This window comes from Coenobita brevimanus, chromosome 97, assembly GCF_032717465.1.
Source record: "Coenobita brevimanus isolate Jiangsu-jjx chromosome 97, ASM3271746v2, whole genome shotgun sequence".
Classification (NCBI taxonomy): Eukaryota; Metazoa; Arthropoda; class Malacostraca; order Decapoda; family Coenobitidae; genus Coenobita; species Coenobita brevimanus.
The window spans coordinates 8,164,844-8,190,196 of record NC_137050.1 but is presented as its reverse complement, the minus strand read 5'-3'; the positions used below and the strand labels follow the sequence as shown (position 1 = coordinate 8,190,196).

The 25,353-nt window shown below is 42.7% G+C and overlaps 1 protein-coding gene across 1 annotated transcript in view; it reads right to left on the bottom strand.

Annotated features, from left to right (window-relative positions):
- Positions 1 to 25,353, bottom strand: part of LOC145413797 (inactive pancreatic lipase-related protein 1-like) — a 35,788-nt gene that overhangs the window by 7,598 nt on the left and 2,837 nt on the right. The window contains exons 2-6 of the mRNA XM_080283450.1: positions 23,053 to 23,153; positions 15,725 to 15,822; positions 15,348 to 15,501; positions 14,326 to 14,438; positions 13,301 to 13,388 (exon numbers count right to left, since the gene is read on the bottom strand). Coding sequence (XP_080139576.1) covers positions 13,301 to 13,388; positions 14,326 to 14,438; positions 15,348 to 15,501; positions 15,725 to 15,822; positions 23,053 to 23,153 — 554 coding nt within the window. The remainder of the gene's footprint in view (positions 1 to 13,300; positions 13,389 to 14,325; positions 14,439 to 15,347; positions 15,502 to 15,724; positions 15,823 to 23,052; positions 23,154 to 25,353) is intronic.

The following is a 25,353-nucleotide window of genomic DNA, read 5'->3' as shown; positions in this document are numbered from 1 at the left end:
ACACCAACTGTATCAATATTTGCGTTAATAACGATAGTGTACTGTACTGTGTATCTACTGTAAGTTCGTTTTTGCTTTTAAAGACTCCAATATGCTTGCATGCGTTGACCTTGTTCACCTAATGGCGGCTCTCCATGCTGCTCGATCTCTGGCAGCTTCCTCCTTCAGTCCCTTATCCCTGAGGTCACACTCAGTGATCTCCTCTCTGTCTTATTCGGTCTGCCTTTCGCAACTCTACCCCTAACGTTAACACTTCTCACTTTCTGCACCCAGTTATCATCCCCCATCCATTCCATATGCCCAGACCATCTCAATCTACCTCTCCTCATCACAACACCAATACATTCCAGTCCCATCCTACCTCCCAATTCTTTCATCATAATCCTAGCCCCCCCAGGCCTAGCACTCAAGGAAGCACTGCATATCCACCTAATCATTGTCATTTCTGTACGTTTGACTCTGTGAATATCCTCTTCTTTTACTTCCCAAGTCTCACTACCATAGAGCATTAGCTCTTAACGCATGCTGCAAACAAAGATCCCTTAACACGGAAGGGTTGCCTTCTCAATGACAGGAGAAGAAACAGCTCCCTGAACTTCTTTCAACCACTCCTCACTCTAACCACAGAGCTAGCTCCATCCCCACCTCCAGCACATAACATGTCTCTCAAAGAACAGAACTTCCACACACTTAAGAGACTCACCAGCAGTATCAATCCTATCACACCTGACAATCTCCAAATGTTCTTCCCAACGTACTGCAAACACGAAATCAGCATTATCTCACAGTCTACCTCTAATACCAGTACATCTCTTATGCACCCAGTTATCACAAACACTGCACAAGACGGAATTACTTCCCACGCCCTTGTGGCAAATCACACATGGCCACTCTCCCTCTTCTTTGACAGTACCGCCACCAGCCCTAGATACCATCACTTTTATCTGCATTTACTCTTAAGCCCTTGTGACCATCTCTCCACTTCCTAAATCTTTCCTCCGTCTCCCTTTCATTCTTTGCAATCAACACCAAATCATCCGCATACAACATCTCCCACTGGAGTCCATTTCTGAAGTCATGTGAGAGAGCTTCAAGTACCATGACAAACAATAGACTCAAGACTGACCCCTGATGCACACCAACATTCATAGAAAACTCATCACTCAGTTCTCCATTCCTACCTGGGTATGAGTACCCACATATATAGCCATAATCACCCTAATTAGCCACTCCTCAATCCCAAGCTTTCTCTGTCCACTTTGCCACCTCTCTAGGGACTCTGTCAAAGGTCTTCTCCAAATAACAAAAACAAAGTACCGTATAGATCCCTTTTCTTCCCTATATATTTTTCCTGAAGCTGCTGAACAATGAATATGACATCAGTGGTCTCTTTGCTTGGCATAAACCCAAACTGCATCTCATCAATATTCACTCTTTCTCTAACCCTACCTTCTAGAACTCTCTCTATTACCTTCAGTCTCTAGTCCAAAAGCTTTAGGTCTCTGCAATTTCATCTTTCCAGGGCATCACCCTTTCCCTTGCCCTTGCACACATTTACAATAACGCTCTTCAGCCAGTCATCTGGGACAACACACTCATATATCCATCCATCCATCCATCTTCTAATCCAGTGTTGCTCCATGAGGAGCGTAGGAGCCTGGGGCTAGTCAAGCTGGTCCTAACACTTAAGATGAGAGTGACCAGCCCCACTCATCCCTGAGTGGCATTACTTGAACAATAAACCCCAACCACCCCTTGGATATAAACCTGCACAAGCTCAGTCCGATTGGAGCACCTTAATTACCCCGCTGTACCACCAGGCACCATAATTTGGTCATGTGGTTACCACCCAATGTAGTAAATGGTTTCCTGGTGTACAGGAAACCATTTGTCACTCAATGCAAAGTCACCTGTAGATGGAAGGAAGAGGAAGGAATGAAGGAAAGAAAAACAGAAGAGGAAGAAAGAAAGGAAAGAAGGAAGGATGACAGGAAAGGGCAGGCACCCGAGAGTAGCACTGCATCGAATGAGTGGATGGTTAGCGCCTCCACCTACCACTAACACTGCATAATCATATGTATCAAGTCAGTAACTAACCCTACTCCTATATCTCCTGAGGCTTTCAGCATTTCAGCAGTCAGTTCAGACTCACCTGCTGCCATCCCCACCTGCATCCTGCCTATTGCCCTGCTCACAGTAGCAGCAGCATTCAAAGGCCAAGGGCCAAACACTGGATCTGCTGCCTTCAAACCTTCCCTGTTCCAGTCAAACTCTTCATTCAACAGCCGATTGTAATGTTTTCTCCAGGCGTCTTTAAGATCCCCACTGTTCAATTTCCTTCATCAATCTTCACACACTGCTCACCTATGATATCTCTATTTTCCCTCTTCATCTGATTGGCCACCTTAAATATCAAATTCTTTCTTGCCACACTATTTAGGTTATCAAGAAAAGTATCTGAGGCTCAGATTTTGCCCTGTAAACCTCTTTCCTGGCCCTACACTTGGTAGCCAAGTATTCCTCTTTGTTACCATCCCTTTCCCATTCCCAGAAAAGCCTTCTTTTCTCCTTAACTGCAGCTTCTAGACCCTCATCCCACCACCAAGTTACTTTATGTCTTGGGGGGGCCCCTTGTCCATCCACACACTGAATCAGTAACTCTCAGGAGATTGTTCTTGAGAGCTCTGTACTGTTCATCAACACCTATGTCATTGGCTCCCTGTTCAACCACCACTCTACTCATCTTGCTGTAGAAGGCATCCTCTACGGCTTGGTGTTTCAACCTCCATATTTTCCTCGTAGGTTCATAGGTCCTCATTTTCATCACCTTCTTCTTAAGCACCATGTCACATCAATAATTTGAATTGCAGCACACACTCCTTGCTCGCTATAACTTTAACATCCTTCACCTACCTCCTATCAGCCCTCCTGACCAGGATATAGTCTATCTGGCTACAATTTCCCCCAGACTCATATGTAATCAACCTACTCTCTCTTTTCCTAAAATGTATGTTGTACACAAGCATGTTCATTGTCTCCCCAAATTTGAGTATCCTTTCCCCTTCCTCATTCCTTGTACCAAATGCACATTCCCCAAGTACCCCTACATATCCTTGCGCTGCTTTACCTACATGACCATTTAAGTCCTGTCCCAAAACTATAATTTCATCATCCCCCATACCATTTACCATATGTATTAAGTTATCTCAAAATGTATATTTTTCTAAATCATCCAATTCAACCTGTCGAGCATATACTGATATAAATGAAAATGTAACCCCACAGAACAAAAATTTCACTACAGTACTATTATCCTTTCACACAGTCTCAATACATTCATGACATATTCCACTTATTTCTCCTTAACCAACACACACATACCACCATATCCATCTGCCCTACCCTGCCAAATTATCTTGTATCGACAATCTCTCCCGCCAAACAATCTGGCTGATCCTCCTGTTTCTATCCTCCTGCACCCATCCAACATTCACCCACCTCCTACTCAGCATCTCAACCACATCCCCTGCTCTACCCCTCAAAGTATGAGGTCTGTTCAGTAAGTAGCCGACCTTAGGCTCTTAAAAAAATAAATAGCTAACCTGTTGAGCTAGGACACCAATCCTCCTCAAAGTAGGCCTCCTCTGACTTGACACATGTAGCCCAGCGTTCTTTCCACTGCCTGAAACAGTTTTCAGAGTCGGTTTTCAGTATCTCCTGCAGGTGGTGAGTCTCATTCGTCACGATCTCTTCTCATGGATGAATGTTGCTCAGGACATGTTGGAGTGTGCACATAACAATCCAGACTTTCTGAAGACTGTTATCACAGGAGAGGAAACTTGGGTGTATGGATATGACTCAGAAACAATAGTACTGTCATCCCAGTGAAAGCATGCAGGATTGCCTCAGCCAAAAACACGACAGGTCTGCAGCAAGGTGAAATGCACTCACATACTGAGTTTATTTTTGACTACTGAATACACACCAGATGGTCAGACTGTCACCTGACATTACTACCTCGACATTATCCGTCGTCTTCATGACAAAGTTTGGGTGAAGAGACCAGACCTTTGGAAAGCAGCAAGTAGGAAGCTGCACCATGACAACGCCCTACCCATTCTTAACTGATTCAGGAATTTTTGGCCATGCAAAACATCCTGTGGATCCAGCAGGTTCCCAACTCACCAGACATGGCTCCGTGCAACGTTTGGTTATTCCCCAAGTTCAGAACTCTGCTGAAGGGTTAGCTATTTACGAGAAGGGAAGAGATCATGAAAAATGTGATGAAGCACCTGCAGGAGATAATGAACACCAACTTTTAAAAATGTTTCAGGCAGTGGAAAGAATACTGGGCTACTTGTGTCAAGTCAGAAGGGGCCTACTTTGAGGGGGATTAGTGACCTAGCTAAACAGGTTAGCTGTTTGTTTTTTTGAGCCTAAGGTCAGATACCTTCTGAACAGACCTTGTACCCACATACCAATATGCAGGATTACTGTACATATACAGTACAGTCATGACCCAGAATGTGATCCGGTTATGTCAAGTAAGAATCAATTACATGCCATTAAATCATAAATCAATGTTGATTTAACAAGGGTTCGGTGGGGATACACTGGGGGTCAGTGCCCATACAACCTAAAATCTCAAGAAAACACTTCTGCCACTCACCTGAAGTACAGTGAATCCTTGCTTATCCCGCATAATGGGTACTACACCAAGTGCGTGATAACGAAACTGCACAATAACGAAGACACAGAACCTGTGGGATTTATCCTAATTGATACTGGGCACCTCACTTGTAAACCCAAGTTTTCCCATTTACAATTGTATGGAAGCAAAGCATGGACCTTGTTGGAAGGACAAAAGTCAAGAGATGGCAGTGGAAATGAGTTATTTGAGAGGTGCATGTGGAGTTACATGGACAGACAGACTGACAAGTGAGGAAGTGAAGGAGCGATGTGGTGTGGATGTGGATGTGATAAAAAGTGTATGGAGTACACTGAGGTTGTTTGGTCATGTGGAGAGAATAGAGAGAGAGACTAACTAGGAGAATGTGGGTAAGGAGGAGAGGAAGGGGGAGACCAAGGATAAGATGGAGGGATGGAGTAGAAAGGTATATGAGAGAGAGAGGGATGTAAGCTGGGGGGAGGACAGTGAAATGGCAGGGGACAGGGCGACATGGAGGTGATTTGTCCCCGGCCACCCCTTACGAGATTGAGGCATCTGGCTATAGATAGACAGACTGACAAAAATTCAGACCCACCAAGTACTGTACATACATACTATTCATCACTGATTCATTCATCATGTAATCCAGTGTTGCCCTATGAAGATGAATCCCTACATGAAGAGTTAATCCCAGGTGGTGGAGACCACTATCTCCCCACCCCCAAACCTCAGAACCCCTTACCTCAAGCTCATCTTAGGTAACAGTATGTATGTATGTATATACATATTATTATGGTAGGTAATAGAAACACACACAAGCATAGTTAAGTCAACAGAAAATAGTGTAATGGGCACAATGAGTAAGAAACATATATCATATTGAGATCTAAGATGAGTTTGAGGTAGGGGGTTCTGAGGTCAGGGGGTGGAGAGATAGTGGTCGCCACCACCTGGGATTAACTCCTCAAGCAGGGATTCTTTTAATCCCCCAGAGCCATCAGAAACCACAGATTCTACATCATCATTGTCAGCAGAAACCAGCTCAGGTGCACGATAAGGGAGTTTTTTAGCCAAAAAAATGCACAATAACGGCAGGAGTGCAGATTTTCATCTTGCAGTGATTATGAAAACTGCTATAACCAAGTGCACAATAACCATGGGTGATTTGCCAGATTGTTCTGGCTGACAATCATGCAAGCAGCCTGCCATGTAGGATCAGCAGAATGCTGAGGCAGCCAAGCCCTGGTGTCACACTTCCAAATAACCCCCAGACTCTCCTTAACATGCCCTACCAGTCCCCAGGGGTTGTCCCAGTGGTAGACAAGTAGGAGTTTTAGGTTAAGGTCCCCATCTGCATCTGAACCAATGAGGAGTGTGAGGCAGTTCTTGGCTGGCATAAGGCCAGATGTACATCATTCTTCCCAGCTGATATAGGTTCTTCAGGAGATACGTTTCCAAAACAGGCCTGTATCATCAAAGTTGAACAGAGTATCCCATTTCCTTGATGATTGCCTTCAGCTGGCCAGGGAAGGCTTCCACTGTGACTGGTCACATATCTAAGGCTAGTTCAAACCTTAAACCTCTCAAACCACCCTGTGCTGGTCTTGAACTGCTCCTTTACTTCCTCTCTCATCTTCTCCTTGAGATCCTTCCACAGATCAAGTTCCTCTATGCAGATGAAGCTATGCTGCAGGGGCTGCTTCACTTGGGTTTAAGTTCATGAACTCACAGCACCAGGAAATTATCTCCTCCATACTGGGGTCCCCAGCTTTTTTTTAGGCACTTAGCAGTCAGGGTGGTCACATTTTGTGATGCAGATAGGACAACCTAAGATTTTATTACGGTAGAGACCGTGGACTGGGACAGCTCAAGGGCTTCTGCAATCTTGTATGCTCCCTACCCAGACTTGTGACTCTTAAAAATGTCTAATTAAAATCACGGGAAAAGCTATGCCTTAACCTTTTAGGTGTGCCCTTGGGACCTTCAGTATCATCATGCTTTCCACAAGAGGTCAGCATCCTTACCTAATGTGCTTTCCAAGTCACAAGTTTCAGTATTTCAAACAAAACAATTCTTTCTCCATGTAATACTGCACACTGCACTATTCATTGTACACTAGCATTGTTATTCTGACAATGATAGTACAGTATTTTGATGGCCTTGCATGTGCGAGATTTGTTGTGTAACAATGGGGAATGCCAGGGAGACAGTCACAGCTGTGGGCCACATGAGAAAGTGGATGAGTGATGCAGGTTCTTCAGAGAGGTGGCAGGAAGGAGGGCATGTGTGCAGAAGCTTCAGATGGGGGTTCTGTACACATAAACACAATGCGACCATCTTGGCTCAAACATATGACTGTCAGCTTGTGCAGGGGGCAGTGCGTCCAGCTGTGATTGTCATAAATGGCAATCACAAAAATCATATAAGCAATTTTCATGATCGTTTACCAGAAACTGGGCATAAGTTTTCATCAAACATTATAGTAATCAGTTGCATACCAAACATTTGTATACCCAGTCATGATTGTAAAGTACAGTAAACCTCGATATAACGGACTTCAGTATACCGGATTCGCTTTTATCACACTCGAGGAGCCTACCGGACTAAATTCTTATACATTGGGAAAAGTCCAATAAAGCCAAAGTCAGTCCGGACTGCCTGACCTCAGTCCCGAGCAGCCTTAGTGTCACTCTTATTTTTCAGGAAAAGTCCACTAAATACGACTTCAATCCTGACCGGTGACACCCGGACTTCCCCCTTTTTTAACCCAGCTGCACTCTCACTCCAGTATCAGTTTCACACCACACCTCTGGCTCTGAGAATGATGTCTCCTTGCCATCACTTGCCTCGACATCGTCCCTGCACATCATTTCCCTGGAAGTCCCTGATACTGTATACTGCTCGAGAATGACGAATGATAAGTGAAATATACAAAGTGAACATCTTTAGTTTGTAAGATCGTAAATCATCATCACCATCATCCAGGCCTCCTTTCCCACCCTAGGGCAAGGCGAGGAATAGCAATGTTCAGACAGCCCAAATTTGGCCAGTCCAATGGGCCACGCTTCCATTCACTCACCATTCAAGCCCCTAGAATCCAGGCTATATCTGATGGAGGGGGATGGCATAAATAATAAGGTGTATAAAGTGTACAGTTGTATCTGAAAAGTGGTCTACATTAATATTAAGTGCTATTGTTAATGAACACTTTTAGTTGTAAGTGTATAGTACTGTACAGTATAATTAAAGTTTCAAAATTAAGTTCTGATTGTATGCTTCAAAGTACAGTACATTACAATACAGTACTGGTTTAGTATAAATGCCTTTAAGTTAAACAACTGCATTACATACCTCTCCAATACAATCATCTCTACTGTACAGACTCCATCAATGGCCCACTTCAGCTGTGTTCACCATAATGAGGTAAATAAATGACATGTTTATCAGAATACTGTACAGTATTACTGTATTATAATATTAAACCATTTGATTATTGTAGTGGATGTATAATACAGTAAAGTACTGCAATGGTAGTGAAGCAGTTGGTGACACCACAGTGAAAAACCATTAGTGTGATCCGGACTAATATTTGATATATCAGAAAATGTCTGGGTTAGCAGGGGGAAGTCCAAAAGTCGCTTTTTTCAGAGTTTTGTTTTTTTCGGACTGACTTGGGCCCCAATTAGTTCATTATAGTGAGGTTGTACTGTACATACAGTAATTCATGCTGATAAAATAGACATGCAGTAGAGCAGTTTGAAAAATTCGGTTTCCATGCACCCTGCCAGTTAATGATGTCAAAGACAGATATTACTTAAAGTCAGCCAGGTTTTTTGCTGTGATGGATAATGACTTACAGTAAACCTTCGCTATAATGGACTAATTGGGGGAAAGTCAGATCCATTAAAGCTGATAGTCCATTATATCCAAGGGTCCCCCTGAAGTAGGATTTCAAGCATGTTTGAAAATGAATTAATACAGTAGCATGTTCTAGTACTAAAAATGTAAAAAGCACCCATTTCACACTAACTTGGTCCATAATTTTGCGCTTCACCTTAATCAAAATCCTTGCCACAGTACTACTCGTACATCATGACCAATACAGCATTACTATAATCTGTTGTTACAGCTCAGCAATCACACCGAGGAAAATGTAACTTCAGGCCAGGTTGGAATAAAAAAAGGAAGGAAACACGTATTGTGACCAGTTGCACCCCAATTAATGGACAATGTTCATGATGGCTAATGAGAGTCTTGTGGCTTCTGTGGCATCCATTTAATCTGATATCCGCCATGCCAAGGTTTGTTATAGTGAGGGGTCTATTCTGGTTAATGCACGAGTGGATAAATAGGGGGTTATTGTACACACTTCTGTCACTCGTCACTACTCTTTCTCTTCTCCTTCTATCCATACTAAACTCTTTTGTTCTTTTCGTATTTATTCTCTTCTGTGGATTCTACCCACCTGAAAGTAATGTAAAACTGTTGTTGGATGATAATGATGGAAAATGAGTAAAAGATGTACTATGTTACAGTCAAGGAAAAGGTAAGCAATGTATCCAAATCAGGAAAGATAGACAGGGGTTAGTTTCTGAAACACAGAAGATAAAGCATGTTTTCATCTCTTGAAAAAGAAAAGGGGGGGGAGAACAAGTATTCCAAGTTAACAAAAGTGTGTACAGTACAGTAGTAAATACATAAATACAGGTATACTTTGATATACAATACCCCTAGATGCAATACCCCAGCTTAACGATGGGAGTAGAAATACCATCATACCCCGCCTAACGATGGCCAAAGCCCAGTGTAATGATGGGTTTTGATTTTTTAAAACCGATTTTGATGATATTTTAGACTAAATTTTGTGTGTTTAGGTTGATTTATTAACTGTTTTTAGACTTAGATTAATGTGTTTTAGCCACAGTTGGGGTGAACACTGTCATTTTGGGGTACAATTTACTAAGCCTGATTTTTTCCGGACTTATATTTGATGATTTTCAGATTTTATTTTTTGGTTTTAGTGATCTATTTACTGTACTAGTGTTAGGCTTAGGTTAGCATTTTTTTTTTAGCTGTTTGGCCATTTAGATTGGCTTTAAACTTGTTTTTGGGCTCATTTGGGTGGGTTTTGGACTTGGTGGGGGGGGGGGGAACCCATGGCTGAAAATTTCATCCCATTACTTTACATGTTAAATTTTCCCTGCTATATGATACCCCGCCTAACAATGAGTTTTTACCTAACCAACTGCATAGTTAAACCAGGGTATACCTGTAATTAGTGTATTTATATGAGTAAACATAATATTAAAGTGTACAATGCCTAAAAAAGGTATCCTCACTTGGGGGTAGGTAGTTGTGAAATCATACATTCACCTCTGTAATAATATAGTAGTCTCTCATTTACCTGCACATACAGTATCCAGACGTCTTCATTATCCGGATGCTAAACTTTGGCTCTATTAAACCATTATCCGAATTTACTTGCCATCATCCAGACATAAAATTCCCCGAGAATTTCGTCCGGCCAGCCAACATGTTCAAACATTCGGCATTGTGGCTGCCGGGCACGAACTATGAGCGGGAAGTAAGCCGTAACCCACAAACAGAGCTAAAATATCAGTCTGCCCCTGTACTGGATGGTCAAAGTTGCGTGCTCGACCGATCACTCCCAATGAACCTCCAGCACCTGAGTAATACTACTGTAACCCACAAGCGGTATCAAAACATCTGTATCCCCACCCAATGTCCAAAGCCGTATGGCTACCAGGCTAAGTCTTTCCTAACTGCCCCTGAGATTGTAACACAGACCGCAAGCCACGAGTACATGTTCAGTGACACGAGCCGTCTGCCTCTCTACCGAATGTCCAGAGTCCCCCGGTCACTGTGAGTTGTGTTTCCACATGGCCACTCGGCATCTAACAGGCCACAAGCAAATGTACTGTAAAAGCACCTGTCTGCCTCGTGACAGAAGGGGAGGAATCCTGCCCACAGCCTTGCTTCTCCCCCCCCTACCGTCCCTCCTCCATACCCTCCTGGCTCCCCCCTCACTCCTTCAGTCCATACCCTCCTCCATGGAGATAACACTGACTTGTGAGTTTTTACTTTTTTTTTTTTTGCAATTTATTTGACTACTATTGGTTGAAATTCCACAAAATCCATGAGAAAGCTCATGAAATTCTGCATCTAAATACTGTATATGCTTAGCTCTTGGAAGATGCTGGCAAAATTTTGACCAGGATGGTGGGAAGTTATATGAAGGTATGTTTTACTCCTGAACGCTTTATTCTTACTGCATTTCTGTACTTTTACTTACCAGTTTTATGTTTTTTTTTTTTTTTTTAGCATATCTTATAGTATAAACGGCAGCGAAGTTGATGGTATACCATTTATACCAATATAACCAATTTACGGGGAATATTTGGCCGCGGAATTTTTTTTGAGTCAAGGGAGCAATTACTCATCACAGATAACTGATTTTCAAGCCATTTTCAGCTTTTTTGTGGACTGCGTTGTTTATGCATTGTTTTCTTGATGTTTAGCATTAGTATGGATAGTCCTACATGTGTTTTGATGTCCAAATATGGTAGAATGACCAGAAAACTGCCAAAATTAGGAGGGCTACTGTACATACAGCAGTGTATAGGTAGGGTGTTTTGTGGTTTTCGTTTTTTTTTTTTTAATGGTGTTTAGCTTTGCTTTGGATATTCCTGTCTGTGTTTTGATGTCTAAATATGGCAGATTGACCTTATTACATTGCCAAAATTAGAAGGGGTACTGTACAGTCGTGGTCATAAATAATCACCTATCCTCCTGTACCTCGTTCCTCAGGCTGGCTCCTTAATGAATGGCAAGTCACAGTGGATTAAGAGGGGCTGAGAGGGAGAGGCCAGGGAGAGAAGGGAAGGTAGGTGGGGGGACGAGCGATGGTGAAGGGGGGGGGGAACAGTGAGGGAGGGGAAGGAGGGTAGGTTGAGGAGGGAGAATGAAAAGCAAAGTGGTGGTCAAATTATCTGTCTGTTTTATTAAGTGCACGATATAAAGGAGTTAATATTTGGTAGATGCTGCTGCAGTATACCTTGTACAGCAGCGTCAGCTAACAAGCATTAGATAGTTGGTGATATCAAGCGCTGGCTCGTGAGATGCATACTGACGTGACAGATCAAACATTAGTGTGGAATCAGATATTTGTGTTTATCCGTGTACTTTGACTTCGGGCACAGAATGGAATCTGAGTGGCTTAGACTTCCATAATGTTTATGTAAGAGATGTCCTCTACCCTTACATGTAATTAATTTTTGGAAGTCAGTATATACAACCTTTGACATGGTTGTGTCCATGGTAAATATGTTCATCCTCTCAGTATACACTCCCTCTGTACAGTCTCAATCATGTCAACTATTTTATGGTATCTCTTTATGAAATGTCTACTTAAAATAATTGGGCATAAAAGGTAAATTAATCTGATGTCTGTGCATATGGGTGGATATATTAACGATATGTCTCATTAATCTCTTGCTTGGACTGCATGCTGGTATGGGTTTGAATGGCCAACCAACAATCTCAACACCCTTTCATCACCACGGAATGATATTTTTTCTCCGACAAAAAATAGCTAGTTACAAACTGGTGGACAAGGCAATAATGTGTTGTGCTGGAAACTTCTGGCTCTGCACTAATGTTTGATCTGTCACGTCAGTATATTTCTCTCATGAGCCAGCCCTTGATATCACCACCTATCTAATGCTTGTTATCTGACACCACTATATAAGGTGTAATGCAGCATAATCTACCAAATATTAACTCCTTTTTATCATTCCACGAATGAAAGAAAATAGACAAATAATGTGACCACCACTTCGCATTTCATTCTCCCTCCCCTCCCTCACTCCACTCCTGCACCATCGCTTGTTCCCCCACCCACCTTCCCTTCTTTTCCTGGCCCCTCCCTCTCAGACCCTCTTACTCCACTGCGATTTGCCGCAGATAAAGAAGCCAGCCTGAGGCATGGGGTACCGAAGGATAGGTGATTATTCACGACCACGACTATACATACAGTAGTGAATAGGTAGGGTGTTCTTTTATTTTCTGTGGTTTTTCTGCATGTTTTTCTTGGTGTTTAGGATTAATTTGGATATTCCTGTATATGTTTTGATGTCTAAATATGCCTGAATGACCGGAAAACATTTCCAAATTAAGTATAGGTACTGTATAAATAGGTTAGGTATAGGTTGGAGGTTGGGTATATGTAGGGTCTGGGTATGGTAAGGGAACAGTGTTCATTATCTGGATGTTGCCATTACCCGGACATGCCTCTGGCTCTGTTATGTCTGGATAAATGAGGGATTACTGTAATATACAAGTATTAAATATAGCACTGATGTGTCACAACTGTAGGAAATGCCTATGATAACACATAGCATAAATATGTCACATGGCAACTGGGATCTTCAGGCCTACCAACACATTTCACAAGGTCTCAGTTTGTTTCAGATCACATCACTGATTTTTCAGTTTGTTTACCACAAAGTTGTTTGGATACCTTTTTAGGCACTGTACATGTAGATCATAATGAGTGAAAATCAATAAATCTTCCTTGAACTGTCCACCAAATGAGGCTCTGACTGTGCTTACCAGTGGGACTTCGACACCCTGGCTGATGTTCTCCACCATTAGGATAGAAATCCACGTCCCCTACTGGATCCTTCAGTCCTAAACATGTCTGAAAGAGGAAGCGCTGAGTTAATTATCCTCTTCGCTGTAAGATTCACTTTCCTTATTCTGAACAAAATTATCTGGTGGTAGGAGAAATTATTATAAATAAATAAAAAAAACTTCTGTTAGATCTCTAGCAGTCTAGTGGAAGAGCAGTAAAGTCAGGATTGAAGACTGTGCATTACATGCAACAGTACAGCCTTTCAAGAGGTGGATGGAGGTTTTTCTGTCATGTAAAATGGCACCCACTATCCATTCACTTAGTGTGGTACTACCTTCAGATTACTTTATACTGAGAGACAAGCCAAATGGTTTGCTGTAACCTAGGAAACCATTTACTACACTGAGTAGGAACCACATAACCAAGTGGACATATGGTACTGTCATGGGTTAAGGCATACCAACTGGATATGGCCTTTAGTGGTCTATATGAGGGATGCTAGGATTTATTGCTCACATAACACTACTGGAATGAGCAGCTGGTCACTCTTGCTTTAGATGTTAGGCCTGAGTTGCCTAACCTCAGGTTTCTGTGTTCCTGATTAGGTAAAGGAGGACTGAATGCTAGACAGATGGAGAGATAGATGGCTAGAGAGATAGATGTGGCTATTGTATGTGCCCTCAAAACACAAACTGACAAAATAAAAATATGCGATGCTTGATGTGAAATCATATTTTACATTTACTGTCAACCCACATCACTTAACCCCTTTGCTGTGACAACATCTGTTTTATTTTTACTACTGCCAGAGTGCTTTAATCAATTAGGGGGAGATCCATTAGCCTCTACAGTATAATGACTTCAACTATATTCCATTCTTGCTATTGCTATACCATTTTATTATGCAAAGGGGAACATTTTTGCTGTGAAGCAATAAAAATTATTGCAACCAACAGCAACAACAGCCACACTAACCATATGGTAATCTGCCACCTACCCTCACCTCAACAATGGAGCAGGCTTCAGTGTGAATAACCTGGACAAACTCCGCATCTGTAGGGTCAAGACGATACTCTGGAGGTTTATCGTAAAATTCAGGTCCTGCTGGATCCAGTCCTGTGGGTTGAGAATAATATAAAAGACGCAGGCCGGACTCCAAACCGACTGAAAGGAATAAGCTATAAAAATGGTAATAGTCAGTCACACAGTACCTCCTTTAAAGTGCCAGAGCCTGTATCTCTATCTGTATCTGGATGTATGGGGTCCACTGCAGGACCAAACATTCTCCCCAGAGGGATAGTGATAACCAAAATGAAGCTTTCTTCACATGACAGGAAATAATCTGGTTAAAGAAAGATGTGTAGTTAAGAACTCTGTTGAAAACGGCTGAATGTGCTTAGATGGTATGGTAATAAGAAGAGACTGGATGTAATTAAGGTGGTGGTGGTGTTTGTTGTTGTTGCTGTTATAACCCCAGGCTCTTGTGTGGACGTGAACCATATGGACTGCAGGAAACAAGTGACTTTAAACCGTTCACTCTCAGAGATCCACTGCTGAAGCTATGTTGAAGGATTGTCTCTGTTGAGACAGGACAGTGCATTACACTAGCAAGTATGGTGTAGTCTGGCAGGGTGCATTACTATGAGAGTACAGTACTGTACACTGTTTGCATGTTGATTTTATATTGGTACTGTAGCATGGAAGGGTAATGTCTGGAAAGGCACTACTTTTTCAACCTGATAGTCAACAAACTGAGTTTATCTGATAGGTAATGTCGATGTGAAGTGGATCTATGAAGTAAAAACGTAAATGTGTGTGGATGGTCATGCCCGTAAGGTGAAGTTAGAACTCATGGACCTGAGTGGTGAGTGAATGGGCATGTTATTGATTAGTTCTCTTTCTCACGTTTTCTCCTTATCCTTGGGAGGGTAAAAGAAGAAGGAGGAGGAGGAGCTCTGACTGATGTTACCTGTGAGTGACAGAAAAGACACACGTCACCCATTTCAGAACATAACATAAACTAACCTGTAATGAAAGGCAATCGAAACTGAACTACATTCTGTCCAATTGCCCCAGCCACATGTGCCCCAAGGGAGTGTCCAACTGCCTGCACTAGGGAAACATCCAGCTCTCCATCTCTCTGTAACCATTCCAGTAGTCGAGCAGTGTAGGCACCCACCTGGTTATTGTATTGAAACATAGAGTAAATCGGTGTATGTCATGATACAATAGTGCCACAGTATTACAGGGGTAGCAGTGACACAACTTCCTCCTCTTATCTTGACATACTTCTCTCACTCTATCTCTGGAATTATTGTTCAGCACTTAGCAGAAACTGGAAGCTGGGAAACAGCTGTGTGTTACAATATCATTTATGGAAGTGTACAATAACAGCGACTTACCACACCCACATTTTCAACAACCTCAGGGTACCAGGGACCTTCAGCCAATTCCTCCCAGTCCACTGACAGCACATTGTACTCCCCAAGCATCAGCAACTCTAGGTAAAAAATGGCAGACTTTAGGGAAAAAGCTGTTCTCATTATAGCATTTAATCACTGCAGGAACCAGTCATTTGTATTTGAAGATTACCAGTAATTACACAAATATTACCCTAACCTTACTGTTATTTAAAGTACACTGCTACTTGCTAGTGCTACATTATCATAACATCCAGCTGCAGACTATAGGTCAAAAACACAAGATATGTTTTATAATTAAATCTTTAGATGCCTAATGTTCCATTGAACCAAGGCACTCCAACTGGATGTGGCCTATAAGGACCTACTTCCAAGGGATGGTTGGGGTTTATTGCTCACAAAGTGCTGCAAAGGGATGGGCAACGAGACTCTCTTGCCTTAAATGTATCATTGGTGTAGTCTCACCCTGGGACCTTATGCTCCTAACTGGGACTGGGTGATGGTTGGGACAGATAGAGAAGGGTCAGGAACCAATTCAGATAAATTTAACATGCCATACTGTACAAATAAACTCTCTCTCTCTCCACACAGCGCTAGCACGCACACATGCACACACACACACACACACACACACACACACACACACACACACACACACACACACACACACACACACACACACACACACACACACACACAGAAAAGCACATTAACAAGATAGTTGGAGAGACTTATAAGCTCTTGACTAACATAAGAGTAGCATTTCATTATATGGATGAGGAAATGATGAAAAAATTGATAGTGGCCATGATCCGCCCCAGGTTAGAATATGCAGCGGTAGTGTGGTGCCCACACAAAAAGAAAGATATAAACAAGATTGAGAGAATACAAAGAACAGCAACCAAGATGGTCCCCAGTCTGACAGACCTGTCATACAGAGAGAGGCTGGAAAAACTGGATTTGTCTTCGTTAGAGGAAAGGAGAAAGAGGGGAGACATGATTGCGGTGTTCAGGACCATGGTGGGAGTAGATAAAATTGACAAAGAAGATCTGTTTGTATGGGATAAGAGAGCAACAAGAGGACATGGAATGAAACTGAAAAAGTCAAGCTGCTTGAAGGATATCAAGAAATATAGCTTTCCTTACAGAAGTATAGACTTATGGAATAGCCTGGACAAAGAGATCGTCCAGTCTAAAAACTTAAACGAGTTTAAAGTTAAATTCGACTTATTGAGAAACAGCGACGGAAACCCACGAGCATAGTACATTCCGTGTATATCACAATTAGGTATATTCTTAAATATTTGGAACGACTTAGACAAAGAGGTGGTGCATGAGAAAAACATTCATGTGTGTAAAGGTAGACTTGATAAATGTGGATATGGAGACAGGACAACACGAGCGTTGCTCAATTCCTGTATACTACAATTAGGTAAATACACACACACACACACACACACACACACACACAGCAATCAACTTTTTTGCAGCACATCTTTACCCACTTCACTTCAGTGACATACAGCGGGGAAAACCAAACCTTCCAGGGCAATACTCAAGTGCCATAAGATAATGAAAAAAAAAAAAAAAAAGTATTATAAAATTATATGTAGAACCTACATATTGTCGGCCTGTTTTTATATTTGTAATGCACAACTTTGTTTCCAAGTATAAAGATGTTGCCCCTTGAATATACGTGTAGTCTTAAACCTTGGAGATCAAATGTTATTCGTAACAAGAGTACAAAATATAAAGACATTTCAGTCCAGCATGCCCTTATTTAACAATGAGGATGCATTAAAAAAAACATCCAGTGCATAACAATTTATCATATATCGACAATTATAACATGGGTTCAGTGAAGATTCATTGTTGGCCAAGAGTGACCCATCCAACCAATTCTTAAAAACAGGCAACTCACCTAAACTGCTTGTTATTTCACTTCACTGCACTTCACTTGCTGCTTGAACTCCAGCACCACACTAATGTTCCATCACTGACACTAACACATCCAACAGTGACAACTGCAAATGCTATCTTGGGACAAATAAATGACAGTAGACTTCCATGAGGGTGATCATATAAGTGAAAACAACAATTGTATATCGATCTGTGAGGCTTCATATAGGATCATAATCATTGAACACGTGAAATTTTATTGTACACAATATTAAAAAAGGTCCTAACTTTTTTGTCACTATGTAAGCAATTCATCACTCACTGGTTCATCATACAGCTAACATGGGTCTGCTGTACATCATGTTTTACTTTATCCCTGCTGCCTCCAAACAATTTTTACCAGCTCAGGAATGACAGCTCATAATGAATGGTTTAAAACAGATCTTGAAGGAGTCAGCAGAATCAAAATATCTTACAGCAGTAGTAGTAGTAGTTGTTCCCTAGGCAGTCTGGCCAAACAGCCCCAAGTCCCTAAGGAAGACCACAGAAGAGACTGGGCTTTCCCACAGAGCTCTCAAGGAGTGTATGTTGTGTTGTTGGCATAGATGATTGTGTGCAATGCAGTCTTCCATAATGTGCTTAATAGTATGGGGTACTGTGTTGCATCCTGGACAGGCATCAGTGATGGAGTCATCCAGCTTCTTCTGATACCTCGAGAGGGGCGGATGATACCCACATCTCAGCCTGGCCAGATGGACCCTGTCCTCACGAGGGGGAAATGATTCAGAAGGGTGGATATCAGGAGGCAGTGCATGCAATTGTGTGTTGTCTTTAAGTGACTGAATGGAGCGGCGAGTGATCTGAGTATGAATATGCTTCTAGAAACTGGTCTGAGGCAGGCAAGGGGGGAAAGATGACAGTATTTGTGTATGATATCGTGTGCTGGGTGTTGTTTTGATGTTCCTTGGTGTGTGTGTGGATGTGCTGCCATGTAATGTAATGGGTGGTGTGAGTTTGTGGAGGCTGCAGCGTGAATTTGGGTGCCCCTCATGTCTTGATGATCCTTGACTTTGAGGACTTTGATTTCTTGGTGTAGGTGGTCTGTGGGTGTAGTAGCTGTGCAGCCTGTGATTATTTTTAGGATCTTGTTCTGTAAGGTCTGTAAAGTGTTGTAGTGTGTTTTAGTGAGGTTAGAAGCCCAAGCAGGGCTTGCATAATTCATCACTGAACATATATATTGTTTGTATACTATGGTGGGGGTTTCTTTGTCATGTCCAAATGTTGTATGTGCAAGTGACCTCAAGGCATTGAGTCTTGGTGTTAATTTTTCTTTAATGTTTGTGATGTGTTGTTTAAATGACACTGATGTAGTGTATGTTACACAAAGGATTTTGTGTGTGTGTGGTATGGGAGTGTTCTTTATGGTGTGTGTGTGTGTGTGTGTGTGTGTGTGTGTGTGTGTGTGTGTGTGTGTGTGTGTGTGTGTGTGTGTGTGGTATGGGAGTGTTCTTTATGGTGAGGTGTGGGATGTGACTGTGTTCTGCTGCCCAGTTTGTGAGAAGGGTCACTGTAGATTTGACTGGGGCTATTTTGAGCCTGTTTGTGGTGAACCATTCATGTAGTGTGTTGAGGTAAGGTTGGAGGATGTGTGCGGCTGTGTTTGCGTTCTGGTGCGTATATGTAGGTGTTATGTCATCTGCATATGAAGCTGTGTGTATCTGTGGTGTGTGGTGTGTGAATATGTCATGTATGTATAGGTTAAGGAGTGTAGGGGACAAAACAGATACTTGAGGGACGCCATTTGTGAAGTTTCTGATGTTTGAAGACTGACCAGCAAATGTTACATGTGCACATCTGCCTGCTAAGTAGTTTGCAGTCATCTTATTGTGATATTGTGCATGTTTGTGTTGAATATTTTGTTTGTGAGGTTGTGGTAGGGGATGGCATCAAAAGCTTTGTTAATGTCTTGTGTGACCAGGAGTGTTCTGCGTGGTGGCCTAACTGAATTCATGCCATCAAAAACTCTCCATGTAAGGTCTATAAGAAAAGCGTTGGTGGAGTGTAGTGGCCTAAAACTGTGTTGTGATGGGGCTAGGGGGGTGTGAGGCATAGCTAGTTCTAGTACCAGTCGTTCAGTAACTTTGGAGGGGGGAGTGTGATGAAGCGGTGTGAGGAAGGTAACATGGGGTCTGTGTTGGGTTTGGGGATAGCGATGACAGTGCCATGCTTCCAGATGTTGGGTATTATGTTGTGTTAGTAGCAGTAGTTTGATATATTGGTGAGTGCTTGTATGCCATGTGGTCCAAGGTGTTTAAGGTGTATGTTGCTTGTGTTATCTGGTCCACAGGCAGATGAGTGCTTGGGGTTGCTAATGGTGTGCTTCATCTGGTTGTAAGTGAAAGGTGCAAATTCTGAGTCTGTGGGGAACTGTCTCTTACGTCGGGTGACACATCAGTCGTCGGGATGGGAGTTTAGATGGCTGACATTTGAAAAGCGATTGATGAGAGTGTTTGCTCGTTGTTTGATGGAAGGTATGGTGTCTGTTGTTGTGATGGCAGCGTGTGATTATGTAGTGTTTCTGTTAGAGAGTGTGATGCTGTTTAGTGTTTTGTAGAGTTTGCTGGTGTCAGTTTTGTGATCAAGTATTTGGAGATAATTATTCCAGTTTAGTGTTTGCTGTTCTGATATTTTATTGTTTATCTGAGTGTTGAGTTCTTGTATTTGTTGTATGGTGTCTTGTGTATGAGGTGTTGAGGAGTGTCGTAGTGTGTCCTGCTGACTAATGAGGCCTTGAATTTCTGGTGTGAAGTTGGGGTTGTGTCATTTTCTGTTGCCTCTAGGAATGTGTTTTTTGTCTGTGTTTTGAATAACTGTATTGAAAATGTGCACAATGGTGTTGATGTTTGTGATGGATGTACTGTTTAATGTTTCAAGTGTTGTTCTGTTTCAGCTGTGAATGCCTCCCAGTTGGCTCTCTCATAATTAGTGTATGTCTGTGGCCAGCTGGGGTGATTCTGGTTTTGGTAATGATGATGATTGGGAGGTGGTCAGAGCCAAGGGTTTTGACCACTCTCCAGGATATTGTGGGGGAGAGGTTTGGGGAGCAAAAAGTGATGTCTGGGGATAACATCCCCAGTCCCTAATTGTTTGTCACGGTGAAGGGGGAAACCTGTACTGTACACAGGAAAAATCATCTGGTAAATTACCAATATGCTGGGAATCGAACCAGGGACTCTCAGATGAGAGCCAGGCAGCATACCACTACACCACAACCAGGTAAAAGTTAACTCACGTTGTCACAATCTTGTAACCAACGTCCCTCCGCCCCCACTGTGGGCATCAAGAGGATGAGTTAACCCCCTGGCACTCGGGCAAGTAGATGCTTTTAATCTATCCCAAACACTTACGGCAAGTCAGAATGAAGGGGGAAACCTGTACTGTACACAGGAAAAATCATCTGGTAAATTACCAATATGCTGGGAATCGAACCAGGGACTCTCAGATGAGAGCCAGGCAGCATACCACTACACCACGACCAGGTAAAAGTTAACTCACGTTGTCACAATCTTGTAACCAACGTCCCTCCGCCCCCACTGTGGGCATCAAGAGGATGAGTTAACCCCCTGGCACTCGGGCAAGTAGATGCTTTTAATCTATCCCAAACACTTACGGCAAGTCAGAATGAAGGGGGAAACCTGTACTGTACACAGTACAGATGATTTTTCCTGTGTACAGTACAGGTTTCCCCCTTCATTCTGACTTGCCGTAAGTGTTTGGGATAGATTAAAAGCATCTACTTGCCCGAGTGCCAGGGGGTTAACTCATCCTCTTGATGCCCACAGTGGGGCGGAGGGACGTTGGTTACAAGATTGTGACAACGTGAGTTAACTTTTACCTGGTCGTGGTGTAGTGGTATGCTGCCTGGCTCTCATCTGAGAGTCCCTGGTTCGATTCCCAGCATATTGGTAATTTACCAGATGATTTTTCCTGTGTACAGTACAGGTTTCCCCCTTCATTCTGACTTGCCGTAAGTGTTTGGGATAGATTAAAAGCATCTACTTGCCCGAGTGCCAGGGGGTTAACTCATCCTCTTGATGCCCACAGTGGGGGCGGAGGGACGTTGGTTACAAGATTGTGACAACGTGAGTTAACTTTTACCTGGTTGTGGTGTAGTGGTATGCTGCCTGGCTCTCATCTGAGAGTCCCTGGTTCGATTCCCAGCATATTGGTAATTTACCAGAGGTTTGTCACGGTGCTGGAAGCTCCCTCACGAGACTTCAGAAATGGTCTCCCATGGGTGATGTTGTATGCTGATGACTTGATGTTGACTTCAGAAAATGAAAGTGAGGCAGAGGAAAGATTTAGGAAGTGGAGAGATGGAATGGGCCATGTGGATTTGAGAGTAAATGCAGATAATACAACAGTAATGATATCTAGGGCTGGTGGCAGTACTATCAAAGCAGAGGGAGGGTAGCCATATGCAGTTTGCCAAAAGGATGTGGGAAGTAACTCCATCTTGTGCAGTATTTGTGATAAGTATGTTTGTAAGATAGGTAGTGGTATTAGAGGTAGACTGAGAGGTCATCCTGATTTCACGTGCGTGGTAAGTCAGGGAGAGCATGTAGAGATTGTCAGGTGTGAAAGGATTGATTTTTCTGGTAAGTCTCTTGAGTGTGTGGATGAGTTTTATTATTTAGGGGACATGTTATGTGTTGAAGGTAGGGCTGTGTATGATATGGTGGGTGGAAATTCAGGGAGCTGTTGCCTCTCCTGACACTGAGAGGGCTCTCCCTCCATGCTAGGCATCTTTGTAAGCAGCATGTTTTACGAGTGTACTGCTGTATGGTAGTTAGACCTGGGCAGTATAGGAAGAAGATATTCATGGGCTCAAACACACAGAAATGACAATGATTGGATGGATGTGTAGTGTATCCTTGAAAGCAAGGCTTTAGGGGCAAGGTTTATAATTGAAGAGTTGAGAGGAAGGATGGGACTGGTGCATATTGGTGTTATGATGAGATGGAGTACATTGAGATGGTTTGGGCATGTGGTGAGGATGAAGGATGACGACTGGGTGCGGAAAGTGAGAAGTGTGAATGTCAGGGGTAGGCTTGTGAGAGGCAGAACACAAAAGATCTGGAACGATGTCATAGTGTGTGACCTCAGGGATAAGGGACTGAATAGGTAGGCTGCCAAAGACTGAGCAGCATGGAATGCCACCACTGAGTGACCATGGTCTATGCTTGCAAGCATGCTGAAGCCTTTGGAAACAATACTTAAATGATACAATTACTACACACTCTTGACAATTATTCAGCCAAATTTACACTAAATAAAGCAGTTTTGTGCACTGTTATAACCAGTTCAGTAGCTATGAATGTAATGAATGAACGTAGCATTATACAACTCACCAGTTTTGGCTTCAACTGACCACCCACTGTGTCCATTTGAGTTATAGCCATGTATGATGATGACAGTTGGGCATGAAGGATTAAGAGGGGCAGCAGCTAAGCTGTTATGTGGAAGGGAAAAGGATGACTTTTAAACAGAAGAAAATAATAATTTCACTGAGGTTACTATGCTTCATCGTAGGTAATATCCTAATTATATTACTGTAATTCAAAATATTTCGTCATCAATCTCAGTCATGGTTCTATGTAAACAAGTGGTGAAGAGATTTGGAATTTAGCTCTTTAGACTCATATGTGACATGATTCAAAGCATATGAAAATGCTAGCTCTCTCCCTCTCCCCCCTTGTACACACTATCTGTCTATCTGTATACCTAGGCTGCTTCCCCCAAGGAAAGGGAGGTAGCCAAGACAGAATGACACACTCCCAATTTACTCATCCATTCAAACACATTCATTCACATCTTAGCCCAAAAGGGGAGAAGGGACAGATCCTCACCGCATCACACCGCACAAGGGTCAACTGTGCAGTGCAATCAGTGATATCCGCAGCAGGGCCCAACAGCAGAGCTGGTTTACCCCTGCCACATCATAACAGACCCATCCCCTTACCCACACCTGACCTGACTAGCTGATCAGACCAAATGTGGGAGAATATCCCCTCAGGGCTGCATCATCATTTATTCATTCATAATTTCTCTCCATTTATTTCTGTCATGCACAGCCACTCTTCCTTGCTCAACAGACATCCCTCTTGCATCCAGCGCTCTTTTCACACTGTCCATCCATCCTATTCGTGGTCTCCCTCTCAGCCTTACACCTCTCACATCAGATCATAGTTATCTTTTTCACCAATCGCTCATTTTCCATTCTCTCCATATGCCCAAACCATCGCAACACCCTCTGCTCAACTCTACCAGCCATCTCACTCAAGAAAAATCATTACAGGAGGGTCCGATGAGTTTCATACTGAACAATCCAGCTGTCTCGGTAGGGTTGGAGGAAACGTTTCATTCATGGTGTTAGTTTGTAACATGCAGAAGGTGTAACGATACTTGTTTGAGTGTGTGTACATTTGCATCATGTTCTTATGCAAGCAATGTAAGAGTTTAAAATATTTCCATTTCCCTCATGTCTTTCTTACCATACTTGCATTTTACAATATGCAGGGAATACAGGTAGGTGGGTAATAATGTTCAGCAATGATACCTTTTTTCCAGTTCCCAAGAACAGATTTACCACTAGTTGTACTAAGTATTTGCATATTATAATCCAAATAGATTATCTCGTGAAGTCATTAAAATATCTATCTATCTATCTATCTATTGCCAGACGCCTCAATCCCATTCGGGGTGGCCACAAACAAATTGCCTCCACGTCGCCCTGTCCCCCGCCATTTCACTGCCCTGCTCCCAACTCACACCCCCCTCTCTCATATACCTCTCCACCCCATCCCTCCATCTCATCCTCGGCCTCCCCCTCCCTCTCCCCCCCTCCACTTCATTCACATACACTCTCTTCGTCAGTCTTTCACCCTCCATCCTCTCCACATGGCCAAACCACCTCAGTGTATTCCTCCTAACGCTTCATATCACATCCACATCCACACCACAACGTTCCTTTATATCCTCATTTATCAGCCTGTCTCTCCATGTGACTCCACAGGCTCCCCTTAAATAACTCATTTCCACTGCTTTCACTCTTGACTTGTGTCCTTCCAACAACGTCCAAGCTTCACTTCCATACATTAGAGTTGGTATCACAATACTGTCATGTAGTAACTTTTTCACTTCCATGCTCACTTCTCTGTTTCTTATCACTGCTTTCAAGGAACCAGCAACCTTTCTTCCCTGCTGTACCCTTTCAAGCACTTCACCCTCCAAACCTCCATCCTTACTCATCACACTACCCAAGTACTTAAATGTACTCACATTTTCCAATTCCTCACCATCCAACCTCACTGTACATTCACTGACTTCACCTCTCTCAAAGACCATCACTTTACTCCTACATTCACCTTTACATTCCATTTCTTACACACTCTCCCAAACTCATCCACCAAGCCTTGCAGCTCCCCTTCGGCTTCACTCAACAACACAGTATCATCTGCAAATAACCGTACAGGGAGTTTCCAAACACTACCCTCTCTCACTAGGGCCACTCCAACATCCACTACCCTACCTTGTACCTCTTTTATTACCCCATCCATGTACAGATTGAACAACCATGGAGATGTGACACATCCCTGTTTCAACCCAACCTTCAAAGAGAAAAATTCACTCAGTTCACTATCCACATGCAT